Raw genomic sequence first — 17,696 nt, 5'->3', positions numbered from 1 at the left:
TTTCTTCTTTGTCATTTGTTAAATGACTACATAATAAAATTCTTTACTTTGGCTGTGGATAGAGTAGATGCACCTCTCCAAGACTGAAATATAATACTCACTTGCTGTAAGGCTGCTTCCAGTGAAACAGAGTAACACTCCACGAACCCAGAAATGTCTGATCCCTTTTTACTTGCAGCTATGGCTCAAGCTTTAAAATATAGATGACCCCCCCGAGGTAAAGCTTCATTTTTTCTCCTGAATATCTTCCACCTGTTCCATTCTTTTGCACCCCTTGCCTCACCTTTCACTGATGTCTTCGACCCGTTGGCCACCGAAGGGCAGGAAGCTGTTGGCATGAGTGTGAGGGCTGCTTGGTGAAGCTGGGGCAGAAGCATGGCCTCTGCTGTTCTGAAGTGAGTGTCTCCGACTGCGTCTTCTCTCCAGCCCTCGTTTCTCATTGGTGCCACCAACACTGGCCCTCCGGCGGTCTGTTCGGACGCTTGGAGGCAACTGGGTTTCATCATCTCCATCCTCGTGGCGCAGAGTTATCTGAGTCAAAGAGGGAGCACAGTTTAAGGATCTGAATTACGGCTACTGTAGGCAGCAGTAGCCTTAGAACACATCTCTACATTAGAGGAGGTTGTAGTGGCTTTCTAACCTCATAGATGTTGAACTGCTCTACAAGATCAAGATCTGTGCCTTTCCTGCTCAGATGTCTTTGTGCTGTTGCTTCAATGCCCTGCTCTTCAAGGCAGTCCACCATGTCGTAGTAGGAGTCCTGGTCTGGAAGGCCTGCCAGAGTCTAATCCAACAGAGAGATAAAAACATTGTAAATAAAAAAAAATGTGTTCTGATTTTGTCTCATTAAGAACATGGCTCATGCCTCAGAGTTCTGAGATGCTGTGGCATGTCCACGAAAAGGCATTTCTAAGCCAAAAGGAGTTATACTGATAGAGAATAACATAGAATCTGTGCAAACTGAACAGTGTGGATATATATATATATATATATATATATATATATATATATATATATATATATATATATATAGATATATGCACTGCCTCTAGCACTACATGACAGCACCTGGGTCCAACTGGACTCACAGCAGTCTGACTACCACTTAGTTATGATGTCCCATCTTGTTTGGATTCTTGCTTGTGTTGTTCTTACTCTCAAATGTAAGTTGCTTTGGATAAAAGCGTCTGCTAAATGACCGTAGAATAGAATAGAATAGAATAGAATAGAACTTGCAAAAACCAATTAAACATATATAAGAAATTACTTAAATGATGGCATGTTTTCCTAACACTGCACCAACACATGTCAGTGCAGGAGGATGGAGGCCGAGATACAATATCTCTGTTGAATGAATTTCACAACTAGAGGCAGTTCATGTAAGTGGTCTCCTGTGAGAGCCTGCAGAAGTGAAGAAGGACAGGAGGACGTCTGCTCTCTGATTGGACAGCTTGATTTGTCATCATCCAGTCGGATAGAAGTGTAAAGAAGTTTTTCAATTTGCATCCATGACAAAAAAACACTTCTATTTTTCTTTTCAAATACAAATCTATTTTACAACCATGCTAATAATTTTCTACACATTTACATTTTTTTTTGACATGGTGACAAAACTTGATTTACAAATGCAAACTCTAAAACAATTTGCTCTACAATTTCAGGGCTTTAGAATGAAAAATGTATTTACATTTTATGTTTGTCATGCTGAACAATTCATTATTATTTTCTGTTGTTACTGCTGTTGCTTGTTGTTATTACTAAGTGCCACAATCACATATTTATTATTGAAAAGTCATAAACAGAGAAAGAGGCCAAAGATATTTCAGAAAGAATGCTGTATGACTATAAACAATTCCAGTTCACATTAACATACTTTCCTCCTTATCTGGATGTTATTTATGTAGATAACATTTTAATATAATGCATGATGAAATCAGATTAGAGAGAGGAGTAACAGAACAGAAGACAGAAACTAACTATGGGGTTAACAGTGCAATAATAATGAGTTTCATTAAAGAGTATTTACTGACCTTATTGATGAGTGTCATTGCAAACACCAGCAGCTCAGTGTCAACTCCATCTTTTTCATCCAGGATCTCCATAACATTAGACCACAGTTTTGTACCTGATCATGCATAATGAGATAAATTCCAAACAATAAAGCCTATATTTCAAGCTCTACATAGACCTCGCATCAACAAAATCTATACCAATCCATCTGCTCATCTTCTGACAAAAACAGAAATCTATATTTATATGGATGCAGAAATAAAAATCAAATATTGTTAAGTCATCTCCAGAAGGAGAGCTGCAGTCCCAGCTGTCTTCCTCTTTAAAAGTGGCACAGGACAACGTAGTGATGGCTTTATCTCCAAAAAGAAAGGAACACCTCGCTGCCTCAGACAGGAGTTCAAATACATCTCCTCATCAGGGAGACTGGGGATCATGTTTAGTCTTCTTACGTAATCTCAGAAGCGATGGGGTAAGACTGAGCTAAGACAGAAGGATACCTGACCCCTCCACACAGATGTCCAGCCCCCTGCTGTATGCCACAGCACAATGTTGAGCATTTAGACTGGCGAGTAACTGAAGCCTTCTGCAGGCAGGAGTTACAACCTTTCTCAATAAGGCGTGATCTATGCATGGCTACAGAGTGGCTCAGAATAAATGATCCAATCACTCTCTCTATTTCACTGCTTGGGTTGTACTGAACAGTAGATAATTAAAACTGATATGACAAATCCTGGAGGGTCTGCAGTCATAGTGTGTGACATGTATAATTCCATGACCAAACACTTGATTTTGCAGGGATATAAGGACAATTAGCCATTGAACGTTTACATACACATAACAATTAATTGAATAAAAAAACCTCCTACGTAAATATATAGATATCAAGCATCAGGCTGCTATGGTTGATTTACTGCACATATTACTTATTCAACATAGACCGTTTCTGTCTCACAACTTATTTTTTGTGTCCCTATATAAATCTATTTAAGTCATTCTAGCAACATGGTTCTTCTAACATGTTAGAGTTCTTACCTCTTTTGGTGTCCACAGTGTTCACAGCCTTTATAAGCAGGGAAGCATTACTCTCGGTGTACTCAACAAACACCAATAGCAACTTCAGAGACGTCTTCACCACCAAACGAAACTTTGACATGAAAAGGGCACAAAACACACAAGTTCCATAGTAAACGTTATATATTGTTAAAAACAATGGATCTGCAAGAGCTTGTAATTCCAAATGCTTCAAGTCACTGTAACATAAAAGCTGTTTCCTGTCTGAAGAGTCTTGTGAGGTTTGATAAGAGTGTTTTATGCTACTGACAGCCCAAGGAACACACAGTACAAGTCATGCAGCATACAGATACCACAAGTGTAAAAAACTGTTTAAAATCTGAATAAAATAACAGTTAAGTGCTGAAACAGAGATATGTCTAAATATGGTGAAGTATCAAAGGCTTCCAAAGGTTTAGAACAGTTTACACCACTATAAAATGTGGAAAGGGGAGAGAAAAACATTTAGACGGGGTGGAATGCTAATGATACACAGCACAGCTGAGGGTGAGAATCAGCTCAATATTAGGGATGATGAAACCATCAAAATGCATTTATCACTTGCAAATATCTGGCCCATGATCCCTATAACTGGACAAGCCTCACTCCCTCTGATCATGATCTGAGTGATCACTAGAAATGGACATTCGCCATACTGGATGACTGAGATGATGGAATTCTCACTAAAAGCAACAAAAGCAGAAGCCAAATGTTTCGTCAGTATTTACACAGAAAGACGGTAAAGTCATTTGTAAGAACATAGAATGGCAGGAAAAGGAAAAAAAAAGCCAAATGAAACCCCCTCATCTGCTGGAAAAATGTTTAATCTGACCACTAGAGGGCTGAAATGACCACTCAGGCAGGAGAGTCCTTAGACGTTGATAAAGTAGTAAATGATTTGATCTGTTTTGCCTGAGCCCTGATGAGATTGCTGCATTTATTTTACAGTCTTTCTCCTGTGTGAAAATTAATATGGATGTTCTTTACCTTTGATCCAACCAAGGTGTAAAGCCACTGCACTGTTTCATTGTGAGATATGAGGCCATTCATCCCGTCCACATACAGCATTATCTGACCAAGAGCTGCAGAGAGAAAGTAAACGAGGGAGATAAATGGAAGAGATTGGGTGAAACAGATGGAATTTAGTTAATGTTTCTGCTATTCCACTTCTCTTCAACCTTACTCTGTCCATATAGATTAAATCAGATATAACATGAAGACTGGAGTGCTGATTCCAAATAATAACAACTAATCAAAGAGCTATAAGCCTGATGGTCTCTCACCGTTTTAGCACAGAGGATGCAGCATCTGGGATTTGCTTTGATTTCAAGAAATGCTGTTCTTGAACTTTCGACTCATTAAATAAGATAATACTTACTTTTTAACATTCTGCACCAGTACAAAAGCTTTTCCAATATCTGTGTAATTGTTCAGATTTTTTGTGCACTACACCTGTTACTGAAGGATTCCACTAGGAGGCACACTAGGAGGAAACTATTCAGAACTTGAAGAATTTTCAGGGTGCAAACAGTGAACATAGAGAGAATAAATGATGTTAGTGTTTATTTGATGTTGGGATCAGGACAAAAAAGCTACAGCTGTGGAATTACAGATGTACGTGAAGACATCTGAAGGCTGTTTTATCAGCTACAATTGCCCCTTTACTGCATGCAAAGGCCAAATACATATTTTATCTTGTATGCACATTGTATACATTTCTAAGGATGTGTGCGACTGATGCGCCAAACAAATGCAGTATGTAGGGCAGGTATCATAAACACACAAACGCAAAATTTAAAGTATATTTTTGACCTTACATAGTGTTGAAATGTTATTTCCCATTAAAAATTGAGTGTTTTTTTTCAAGTCCTTTATACTTTGGCACATTTTTAAAATCCTGTCCTCATCAAAATCATCTCAATTATCATCTTGCCTTATCTTTGTTTTGTTTTAAAAATTGTATATAGATTTTACATGGCATTATGTTTTTATATATATTGAAAAAAAAGAACACATCCTTACTAATCCCTCAACTAAGTGGAATAAAGTTGGGGAAATATCTGGGCACTCAGCCAAACTGGATGCTGACATGACTTCCATCTGTAACAGGATACATAAATAAGAACCTAATAAGAGCCAAGGGATCTCAAGGGGGGGCAGCAGCAAAAGTGAAGGGCTTCTGTTAAAAAAGAAGATGGGGGAAGGGCAACAAACACCACCGAATGGATGGATTGACACCAGAAGCACCATTTCAGTATTTGAGTCTCCACACACAGGATTCCACAGCAGGACGAGCTCAGTGTGAACTCACAGAAACTGTGGATGATACATTTGCTGACACAAAGTAAAAAGTTGAGGTACTGCTAAAGAGTCAGAGCACATGAACACATTTACAGTGGCACATTTTTGGAAGGACTGCTGCTTGCAAGGAGTAATGGTTTTCAGGGGTTAACACGTGAGGGAATTTCCTACATAAATCACTGCATTCTTGTTTTATCAAACATGATCAAGTTCAGAGATATATCAGCGACTACGCTCCAAAAGATGACACACCAGGTGCCTTCAGACTGTAGAAGTATATGAAAAAGAAGCAGAGTTGTAGAGTTTTATTTCAACTTACTGAACGCTCCTCGCTGTGAGCACCATCTAATCTTCTCTTGCTGTGTTTAAAACCAGTTCTTATGACATGGTATGATGAAAGCTTGCAGTTTCTGTCATACATTTGTCTCCACTTCTCCAGGAGGGCTTGAATTTGTAAATATGCTGTAGATAAGCCAAAATTCCCAGGTGCAGCTGCTGTGTGTATATGATGCGCGATAGTGTGTGGGTGGACAGATGTCTGTGTGTGTATGTGTGTGTGTGTGTGTGTGCATGCTGACGGCCCACTGCCGCCGCAGCAGCGACAGTTCATCTTTTATCAATCAGGGTTAATTACTTATATCATGTCAGGCCAAAGCATTCCTTACAGTCTTTCCCTGCTGCAACCTCTGAGCCATGTGTCAGTGGTCAGCAGCAGGGACAACATAAACAATCAACGCAAACCACAAAAGAACAAGTTTATGAAAACATTACTAATTCCTTCAGGTTGCAGAGGAAGGAACGTCACATCTCTGTAACTACCCCGCTGGTGCTGAACAGCTGCAGAGTGACTGCAGTAATGTCAGGATTTAGCGCTGGTTTACCGAATGAGCTGATTCTTTACATACAAATACACAAACAGCCGCAGCCTTTGCTAAACGAGTAAATAGCTGCATGCTTCTTCTCGAATTCATATTGCTGACTTGCAAAATCACCGCTTCACAGGCACATATATCTTATGTGCACCTGTGTAGGGTGTCTGCAGAAATGCTGTGTGGTTTTAAGGAATGGGGGTGAAAAAACATAGGTGGCCTTAACAAAGCTTCTAAAAGTGCCACAGCACAACATGAATGTTCAGCTGCTGACAGAAGAGACGTTATCAATGAAATGACTTTCTGATCACTCTTATTGTAAGACACCATTCAAAACTCCTACAGACAGGAAATGAGCGGTTTGTAAATGAACATCTATGTTATACGTGGATTTCATTTAGTGAGCACTTAAGTTACAGAAATACTGGACATTAAAACTGTTATAAACCACACCAGTAACCACACAATCATTACTTTTCTGTTCTCAATTTTATGAAAGCTGCTGCTTTATGAGATTACTCAATGCCATTTGTTGCTTATGTACAATTCAATGTAAAGGACCAGAAACCAGATGGACTGAACAGTTAGTGTAAAATGATACAGTAATGGTTAAAAAAAATTAATTGTCCTTAATTATGGGGAAACCGAAACACAGAGTAAAAACGATAATCTCATTACTCTTAAAACAATTTTACTGCAGTTGGAGCTGATACACTTTGACTAAAATATATACATATAAAAAGAAAAAAAAGTTTGGTTAAATGACCTGTGCATTGCAGACAGGCAATCATTGGACAAGTGAAACTTTCCCAGTATCGTATCTCAACAGTAATTGAGATACTGAGTAATCAGTAACTCTGGGTTAATAAGAGGAGAATGTGAGTCTGAATGGGACTCTCTCTACTTCAAGCACTGATCTGGAGCCAGAAATGTGGGCCTCAGTTCAAATAATCATGAGCAGCTTTACAATACCTCACACATAGTAACAGGAGCATTGCTAAGTCCTTCCTATGTACAGTATGGCAGGTAGTAAGCTGGCATACAATTAGTTGCCTTCAAAGCAGAGTGGTCAAAAAATAGATCTAAATCTTTTTATGAAACAGGATAAATTATTCCTAAAAGAAACTTGGAAATGTTCAATGAGCAACCTGACATCTGTAAAGCACTCTCACACTCAGTATCTTTCAATAGGTAACATTCATTTTCCTTAAGAGTAAATAGAACATTTGATTGATGTGAAACTGCAGAAGGGAACCACAGACCCACAGACTGGAGGAGACAGACACAGACCCCATGTCTGAAACAGAATTCTGAGAGAACTACAGACTTAAACAACCAAGGCCCGGTGGAAGTGTTTCTTCAGGGCCTTTCCCTCTCATAAACCACAGCAATTATCTTCCACAGCCCCAGGAATGTGCAGGAAGGGCTGCTCCGTGACCACTGCTGAGGTGAGAAGCGCTCTGAGGTCTGGGAGGCAGCACCAACACAACCCAACTGACTCAAATGCAGATCTTTAAAAAAAAAAAAAAAAAGAAAGAAAATCCAAAACAACCTCTTATCTATAAAGATGTTAGAAATCAACTAAACAGTTTGATGTCTGAAAACCTTTCAACTCTGCTTGAACTTACCACTTTGCCCTTTTGGTTTCATTTACATTTTGGAATTTATCTTAACTGGGTCAGCCAAACTGCCTGTCAGTGAGAAACATTTATTTTACCAGAACTTTGGGTTAGGGGCCAAATCTCCTTCCCATAAAGTGCAACGTAGTCTCTTATCTCGTAGGGTGTGCATTAGCTTGGGGCTGCACTTGCATTTTTAAATTATGTCCCAAACCTACACGAGGTATTTGTGCTTTACATGAATTTAGTTGCATTATGCCAGTGTATTTATGACTGGAATCAGAAGACTGAGAAGTAATAGATGTCAGTGTTCACACTTTTCCTTTCCTTATTTTGGGGTGGTTGGGTGGGGCACTGAGTACAGGCAATGACACTGACTGGTACCAAATACTGACATAAAAATTAATCCTCATTTATGGTAGTCATTAGAAAACTAGGGAACATTTTTTGAAAAACTTCTACTCTGAACTTACATTATCTACTGTATATGCTACATCACAGTAGAAAATATTAAAGCTATAGTCTCAGTTTAGCTTATTGAATAATTATAAATATTACAGGAGAAAACATGACTAGCTGTTTGTAAAAAGTAAAATCTTACTTTTACAATACGAGGAACCACATTAGTTCATAACACATTAGCCACAAACGTCTCGTTACAGAGATGACAACACCTGCGCTCCGTCATTTAGCTATTATGTGGTTTGTGAGCTTCATTGGTGACTGATTCCTGTGTAACATACAGGTCTTGGACTGGTGTGGGTCACTTGGACACTGGTATTGAAGAGTTGCAGAGATTTAAAAACATCCAACTACTTGTGTTTATTAAGGAAAATATATCTATGTGTGGAAACATGTTAATTTGAGGATGCTAAAGGTTAGCCTCAAAGTGCATAGTTAAATAAACAGCTGAAGAGTCACAGCTCTTTTATCACTACTATTGGAAAACAGCATCAATCCTTTCTACAGACAGATATTTTATAAAGTGCACCTTTAAAGATTAAGTGAGCAGTATCTTAAAGCTTAATACAGCAGTAAGCAGCTACTGTAAATGTGCACAAGTGTAAATAAATTAAAGTAGTGAGGCTGAGAGTGCAGCCTCAGAATTTAGTGTCATGAAAGCATGAAAATTTATTTCCTGATTTTGTTAAAAGCTGAGCAATTTCCTTTTTTTACTGACTTTTCTCCTTACTACATCCATGCCTCTGGCAAGGGCCTGATTTAGAGTCTGAGTGCCATAATAAGGCAAGTTTACAACTCAGCTCTTACCATATATGAACTGGATTAAAACATGCTCATGGGTTGCATTCTATTTGTTAGTCTGCTAATCACCCAGCCCATTAGACCCAGACAATCTGCCTCTGCCAGAGCAATTCCAGTCACCGTGCTGACTGCCAGATTTGCCTTGAGCCTCATAAAGTAAAACAACTGGGGGATACTTCCATTTTCAGACATGGATACATTGCCAGCATTTAACACAATTTGGTGTGGGCCTAATCCCAAACAAATACCCCCACTCCAGAGACGAACTAACAGACCTAGTGGAACAATAGCATGAAGTAAGACAAGAATGACTCTCCAGTATTTGGCTGAGTGAGCTCTACAGGCACTGCTGGCCTGATGAACTGCAGTGCTGAGGAGGGAAGACTTGAGAGGACTACAACAGTTTCTAAAGTAGCCATGCTCCATTTTCCATGTCTTTGTCCCTCTGTATACTTAATGGATGATAGAGTAGAAAAGCTTCTGGACTAAAGAAATGAAAAAGGATTTAAAAAAAATATATACAAAGGACAATAAGCAGGTGGGCTTTTAGCCAAGCAGATGAGCTTTCTGCATCCCATCCAAATGGGAAAAACTTTGGCAAAAAGCAACAGCATGACATCCACCCACTTGTAAAGTGAGTTGAAAGATGAGCTGTGGTAAATTCTTACAACTCTTAAGAGAGTGATGTGATTTGTTGCGGTTCTTACCACTTGCATGATTCAGTGACAAAAAACAGTACACTCACAAGAAATCAACATAAAACCCACTCACATATTAAGGATTCCATTATATCTCCTGGCATGTTTCGTTACAGCAAAAGATTTATTTTTCTTCCTAATTCTAGTTTATGTGTTTGAAAGGACAAGTTCAGGGTTGATAAAGTGAGTGCTTGACAAATGAATGAAATCAAACACTCTTATAATACAACTGGCGTGCATACTGAATTCTGTAACAGTAAAACAGTCCCAGCGATGGGGTTGTTATTCCCCAGCCAATGGGTTTGCTGAGGTTGAAAACATCTACAGATGTAGGGAGAAGAACAAGGGAAGGCAGAATATAGGTCAGGCAGGTGGGGTTGAAATCGGTCCAGTTGCAAGCTATCTGCTCATGTGAAGACCAGAGGGGTCTCATACAGAGGGAGTGGGACATTTCTGCAGGAACAAGGCTCTCTGTTTTACCAATAACATTGCAACGGATCATGTTCGTGCCAAAATGACAGATACTGTTATTTTTTTCCACAACAGCATAGATCAGTATGTGGAGCATTTGTGTGTTTTAACATAGAGCTAAGCTTGTCAATTAGTTTGAAATTAGATGATTTAATCTCTAGAGACTAAAACGCTGGAAGCAAAAACAAAATGTAACCAGTGTAGCACAGAGCTGGGGGCTGAAATCATGCGTTACACTCATTTCCTAAATTTCCTTTGACAAAATGAAGTCATTCCTGTCACCCTGAAAGAGGAAAGTATTTCAGACAGGTCATGTTATAAATGAAAATATAATCCTTGTAAACAACTAAAATAACTATTTTATGGGGTGTCACCATCTAGTTTAATAGTCTTCTTACACCTTATTAATTAGGAAACAAACAAGCAAACAAACCAAAAATAAATCAAATTAAATAAACAAGGCAAAAACTGATATGGCAAATATGTTGAAATAGACACAAGAATGCATTTTTTTTCCACTTACTGTACATGCAAAAAACATCAAGTCTTTAGTTGTGAAATTAGAATCTTACAGTTTCAGGCTCATACATAAAATTCAACACTTTAATTTACAGTTTAAAATAAATACTTCTTCAATAGGCATGTACAGCACACAAATAAGCTCACATTTTTGATAATGAGCTTTAGCAATGTCAGTTTTTCTACTTTTTCATAACCCACAGCTTACAGTGAACATTCTTAACTCCACAGAGCATATCATAGGTTTTCATACAGAGTTTTTACAGAATTACACAGCAGGAGCTGTGGATAACTCTTAAAAGCTGGGGATTGGGTGGAAAACATGCAGGTTTTCCCATGGGATCTCGTTACAACCCAGGAGTTCAGGTTTCTGTTGGTATGACAAGAGCCCTGCTGGAGACCCTGTCCATGTAGATGCATCAGGATAACAGACAAAGCACTGCCTTACCTTCCCTAAGCATCAGTGTCACAAAAAAACAAAAACAAAAAAACAACAACAACAAAAAAAAGGAAATGATTACTGCTATAAATCATGCATTTATATATTGATACATTTACACAAAGCCACAGTGCCCGGCCCAGACAGAATGGAATTGTTTATCCAGACGATGGGACATCGTAAAGGTTTTCCTTCTAGAACAGACGACCTATAACACAGCCAGACAACGCAATACACACTGTTTCCAAGAGGAGCTTCCAACGCTGCTGTTAACTCAACTATGCCTGGGTTTTCACTCAAAGCTCAGTAGTCAAAACAATGATCCAGATTCTAAATTAAGAGAACTAAAAAGCCCCTCTAGTATGTAATGGTATCCTGGAAAAATGTACTGTTTTATTAGTAACACATGATCACATCTGTCTGAGTACTTGAAACAGCAGGCCATGATATAAATGTTCCTCAATTATTATCATGCAATAGTTCACACGGCTATGAAATAATAGAAATATTTAAACTCTAATTATTACAGTTGTGGTTCTTTTCATCTCAGCGCGTGTTGGTGGGGGTGGGGGGGTTGCAGCAGCTGGTTTAACTACAAAGGAGAGGGAAATGAGTGGAAATGGCTGCTAGTGTGTTTGTTTACGGTAAACTTTTGGATAGCGCAGAATCTTGGCGTGGAGATGAAACGCAATGCACAGATGGTGTCATTTCTCGGCCTCAATTTAAACAATTTAAAGCCCTTGCACTGACAAAGACTTTGGGGACTACCAGCAACTACAAAAAGCATCTTGTGTTTCAGGTGCACTTGAAACTTTGTGAACACTGTTGGCCACTAAAGTTACTGCTGCGTGACACTAAAAGCTGGACTGAGCGCTGCATTGGGAGCAGTGTTCCAGGTCCCAGACCGTTTAAGAGGCAATGAAACACTTGACTTGAACACATCTCCTTTTCCCACTGAGAACTTCCCTCTGGAAACCAGGACGTCAAGGTGCTTCAACTTATAGTGTTATAACACCCATGTCATCAGAAACAGGAGATCTTAACACAGTAGCTGAAGAGAGGGAGACAGGATGGGATAAAAATGGTAAAATAAAACATGGCCATAACTTGTTTCACACAGTAATACTTTTGGATTGTTCACGACACAAGTCCAATCTGTAGAAGCTATAAATTTCCAAAGCTTCTAAGTAATGGCATGTAAGCCTATGTGCATGCAGCATAATGCAGACTGAGATGAGATATGGCCTTGTGGGTAGAGATCATTTATGTTACATGTATTCCAAAAACATTTCTAAGGTTGCTGTGAAAAGTTAAAACAAATACAATTCCTTTAAATCTCTGCAGATTAAGTAGCAAAGCTTCACTTCAAATTTATTTCCATTGCAGCTTAGAGATAGCGAGTGTTGTGTCAACAACTGAGTGCAGACAGAAATGGCATGGTCTTTGGGAAGTGAACACAGAGAAAGTGTAGCTAAAAACACAGCTTATGGTGAGGAATGTCAACAGTAAGCATTTCAAAGGAGAGAATAATTGCTTCAAGTTGACTGTAACTGGTGTGTCTTTAATCTGCCCTTTCTGTTGAACGCTCCCGTTTTTACGGTCACCAATTAAACACGGTTGTTACTTTTGTTAGTGTTCTTATTTTAAATTCTACAAATGGAACAAAGATTCAGGAAAACCTTGTGATTTGCTCTTTCAGCCCATCTCCTTGTTTTGCCCACGATAATTAGTACCATAAGGATCCTTCTCTTACCACAGTGAAAAACCTTGAGCTTAAACCTTGTTGACCCTTTGCACAAGCTGCTTTTATTTTAAGGCAGTGGAAGCACTTACTGTGCTGTCAACAGTGATGTGTTACTCTGCCAGCCCAGTGTATTTGATATTTCTTACATAAATGGAATAGACAGAGTGGCACAAAGGCATTATTAAGAGCAGACACAATAACAGAAACACATACTTTGCAATAATGAATCAGTAGTTTTAACATTATTCACTAAAAACATAAAACGCAAAGAAACAGACTGACAGTGAAGACCAGACTATCTGAAACTGATAAGTTATTGATATTTGCCACAAGTCCTCAAACTGAAACAGTCGTCTTAGATGTTAGTTCATTCCCCTCCATAGGACTCAACGTCTTTATGTAAAGTACTGCATGTCTCACACAAGTGTTTCTGCATCAGAACATATGTCATTATTAAGCCTATTGATTAATTAGGGAAAAAGTCCCCAGAAGGTGGAAGTAGGTGTGGTTGCATATTCACTGAAATCCATATCTGCCTATATGAATACCTGCCACATAGACACGGTTTGGGGAAAAGGACAGTTTTTGACTGTTGGCCAGCATATTACTTGTCTTTAGTTTCCTGCCTGTGGTGCCATGTTTTAAAAACTCAATCCTGTTCAACACATGTCTTGGCATGGGATTATGCCTGAAAGTGAGAGAAGTGCTTCTGTCCATGGCCAAACTGCTGATGAAGGTAAAATATGTGTTTGAGAATCAAGATTTCCAATCAAACATGTTTATCTATTTGGAGTGGCGTAGTAAATTAACTTTGTAGCCTAGTGTGAGCCATCACGCTTTCCCCAATGCAGCTATAACATGCTTCAAAAGTTACTGAGTACAACCTGTTTCCAAATTTAAGTTTACATTGTAGCCTGAAGTTCTACAGAGGATCTCAATAAAGACACCTGAAAACAATTTACAATAACATAAAAAAGAGCTGTAAATTCAGTTTAAAGGAAATTGTTGTAAGTATTTTACAGCATTTGGACCAAAGCATGTCACAGATATCCCATCAATACAAATCACCAGCTCCACTTCCATACCACTCTGTATGGAAGTGGATGATGAGTAAGGAAGCTTCCTGTTGGTTTGTTTGGTTGGTTTCCTATTAGAAACTTGTGTGATCGTCTGTCTGCTCACTCGCGGTTTCTACCAGTTCACAAGATCGTTTTATTCCTTCAATAAAACCTTTTTGTTTCTCAGCTTTAGATCCCTGTCTGCTCTTTGGGTACACAATCTTGCCCATGTGACACAGATACCATCCATTTAATTTACATAGAAACATACAACTTGTCTCACTATAGTTTCACATCTTTAGCCTTATTCATTCCCCCCAGTTGCAGATAAATATCATGTTCTGGCTGCTCTTGCCTAATAGAGTGATAGCACACAGGCAGGACAAACAGGTTTTTAGCAGGTCACTTAATGTTCAAGTGCCTTTTAGAATGTGTTTGCTTAAAGTTACGCAGAAAATCTTTAAATAATATAAAAGGTTCCCCTGCACTTGGAGGTAAGGGATTTTTTCATGCTGAAGGTTTAGAGACAGAGAATACTTTCAAATTTAAGTGGTGACAATTACGTAGTATTTTACGAACACATTTAAACTTTGCTAGTGTTTAAGAAAGTTTCTGAACCACAAAACATAGAATAGTAAGTAAGTAAAGTTTATTTATAAAGCACTTTTCACAGATAAAACTCACAAAGTGCTGTACATAAAATGGGTGCAATAAACCAACATAATTTTATAAAATAAATAATAACCATCAACAAAGCTTTCCTGAGTAAAATAGTTTTGAAATGCTCTTTAAAAAAGTCCACAGAGTCGACCACACGGAGGGACAGGGGCAAGTCATTCCAGAGTCTGGGGGCTACAGCCTAAAAAGCCAGGCCTCCCCGGGTTTTAAAACAGATTTTTGGGACCTCAGGAGGCTCTGGCCTGAAGACTGAAGGATGCATCATGAGGAGTAAGTATACAGCAAGTTGGCTGCGACCCTACTCCTCAGCTGATATAGGTATTAATGGCTCTGAATTATTGATACCCATACCAGATTATGATACCTATACCCAAAAATTGACAATATTAAGATCTATTTTACAAAGGTAAGCATAGATGTTCTATTGTGAATGAAGACTGAACCATAACGAACCCTTTTGGCTTCTGTGTGTTTACAGCTAGCTGTAAAGTTTACAAGGGAATCAGACGGCACTGGCACCTCTGAAACAGTGACCTCACACTCTTCCTTCTGATGGGGTGATAAAGGCATACAAGCTTTCCCCTGGGCCAACAAAGCACAACAAAGGTCTCTAAGGACCCAGGCCCAGGTCTGGAAGCCCTCCGAGCCAGGTGTGAGGGGCCATTAACAGGGCTGCACGAGCACTAACTGGCCACAGACACCTACAGGGCTTTAAAGAGTGAAATGAATAAAAAAAGTGAGAGAGAGAGGGAAAAAGAAAAGTTAGATGGTGTAGATTGCTGAGAACAAAGTTCTACAGAGCCAAGGCTGGGAACCTGTCATCATCTGACGCAAGCAGACTGGTGTGCAAATGTGACTGTGCCGTTTTCAACTGTAGCAAAACCCATATGACAAACTGTTGTTCATGAAAGAGAGCATGATTGTTTTGTCAGGAAGTTTTAATGCACACCAGACAGATGGGTTCAAGGCCACATTCCTCCTGCTTCTCTCTTTTTAAAACTGGGCTCAACTTGAAAGACATTAGAACAAAACCCACATTAGAGGTGATCAGTGTTTGATACCAAAGCTATTACAGTTGGTTCTCTCTCCCGTCCTTTTTTCTGTGTGCACGTGTGAAAATTTCAGACAACTAATTTACTCCCCTCTTGGGAATCCTTATGGCTTTGCTCCTCTTGGAAGTCATCAGCAGCAAAGCTGCCAGATCTATATACATTACTGACCTGTGCATATGGGTTCCAGCACATGCTCGGCTTGTGTTCTTCAACACATGCCTCACGAGGGAGGGTGATCTACTACACTCCACATTTCCTCAGCTTGTCAGGAGAAATGAGGTCAGGAGTTGAAACAGGTTAAAAGTGCTTTTGGGAGAGATGTAATTTGGTTTCTCATGGTGATGTAGCGATACAAAGGGGGAAACTAGTCCACAGCGATGAGATGAAGTGATAAACATGCATATGAAAGAAAACAAGAATCCAACAGAACTGACACAGATCATATTTCTCAGAGATGTAAAATGAAAAGAAATGGTGCATTTAGGAAGAGTGAAGAGATATGAGAGGTGGTCTCATCATTCACTGCAGAATGACACTAACAACTCTTACATGTGGTCAACTCTGGTTTCCAAAAGCCAGCCTCCTCTGTCCTGTTTTGGCCATTTAACCTCTGTGATTTATCTGTCTGAGTCGGAGTCCAGACCAAGTTGAGATGAAGCCTCAAATATTTGAGATCCAAGACTGCAGAGTTAGTACAGGCAAAGGTCATGTCATGTTCGTGTTTCTAACCTGCCCAGGGGGCATCATCAGTACAGCCTTTGCTCTTTGATTTTTTTCAATTACAGGAAAGGTCAACAATAAAGAGGCTGAAAAACTAATCTTACTGAATAAACATCTATTTTCAACTAAGCTATTTTAATATAATAGTTTATTTAAAATGGACAGCGTATATCAGTAAACGTACAATAACGTACTATGATTTTCTGTTTTTTAAAGGCTTAAAAAAAGGATTTCTGACCTACTTCATTGTAGTCTTTACCCATACAAGTTGTATTCAAGTTTGAGTTTTTGTCTACATTCCTAGTTTGTATCATATATATAAAACCAACAAGGCGGATGTATTATAACCTTTTTCACTAGTTGACATAATTTCCTGAGGTGTTTGTGAAATGTCTGACAAACTTTGGTCAAAATAACACAGAGAAATACTCTGTTCAAATGTGGTGAACATTTGACTCAGATCTTTCCTTCTCTTCCTGCCTTTTTGTGGTTGCTGGTGCTTGATAACCCCTGGAGCCTGTTATTAAAGCAACACTACACAAGTTTTCAACCTTTAAAACTCTGTGATTCTGTCTTGTTTTAATATCACACTGAAGTTCATTATCTCCATTCCTGGAGTCATTGTTGCCCTGCAGCTTCTTAAAGCCGAGAAACGGCAGTTTACAATGTTTTTTTTCAGTCTGGAGAATCACATGAGTGCGGCATTTAGCTTTACAGAACCTAAACACACACCCTAACTGGATATCAATACATTGGTTGTTCTAAACACACACCATGCTGATTCAGCAAAAAAACCCAAGAGAACTTGTTAGGAGACAGCAAGGAAAAGAACAAGATAAAGAGACAAAGTATGAGATAGGACAAGCGTCAGCATTGGACTGACTTTTACTGGCTGGACAGAGCTCAGAGAAGAGACACAACTATGCTCTATGCAAAAGATGGAAATGGAGCATTTTGTCCATCTTTTGTGTCATTTACTTGTGTAATTTGGTCCATTTTCAGAGCTCTTGTGGATCTGTACCTCCTGAGGCAAACAGAGTAGTAACCGAGCAGTATCGCTCATGTGTGACCCACAAAATGGAAAAAAAGCAGAAGTCGCAATGTATTTAATGACTGCTTATACTGCCTCCATCACTCCTGGAGCCTGACTGATTCATCAGCTTGCCGATAATATCAGCTAGGGCTGCAACGATTAGTCCATG

The 17,696-nt window shown here is 39.1% G+C and overlaps 1 protein-coding gene across 5 annotated transcripts in view; it reads right to left on the bottom strand.

Annotated features, from left to right (window-relative positions):
• The window catches only part of fhod3b (formin homology 2 domain containing 3b), an 89,547-nt gene that overhangs the window by 15,741 nt on the left and 56,110 nt on the right, over positions 1-17,696 (bottom strand). For all 5 annotated transcript variants that reach the window (XM_041987286.1, XM_041987288.1, XM_041987289.1 and 2 more), the window contains exons 6-10: positions 4,051-4,145; positions 3,046-3,157; positions 2,031-2,125; positions 641-784; positions 284-531 (exon numbers count right to left, since the gene is read on the bottom strand). In XM_041987286.1, the coding sequence (XP_041843220.1) occupies positions 284-531; positions 641-784; positions 2,031-2,125; positions 3,046-3,157; positions 4,051-4,145 (694 nt within the window). The remainder of the gene's footprint in view (positions 1-283; positions 532-640; positions 785-2,030; positions 2,126-3,045; positions 3,158-4,050; positions 4,146-17,696) is intronic.

The sequence above is a fragment of the Melanotaenia boesemani genome, chromosome 6, assembly GCF_017639745.1.
Source record: "Melanotaenia boesemani isolate fMelBoe1 chromosome 6, fMelBoe1.pri, whole genome shotgun sequence".
NCBI classification, from domain to species: Eukaryota; Metazoa; Chordata; class Actinopteri; order Atheriniformes; family Melanotaeniidae; genus Melanotaenia; species Melanotaenia boesemani.
This window is presented reverse-complemented; position numbering and strand designations above follow the sequence as displayed.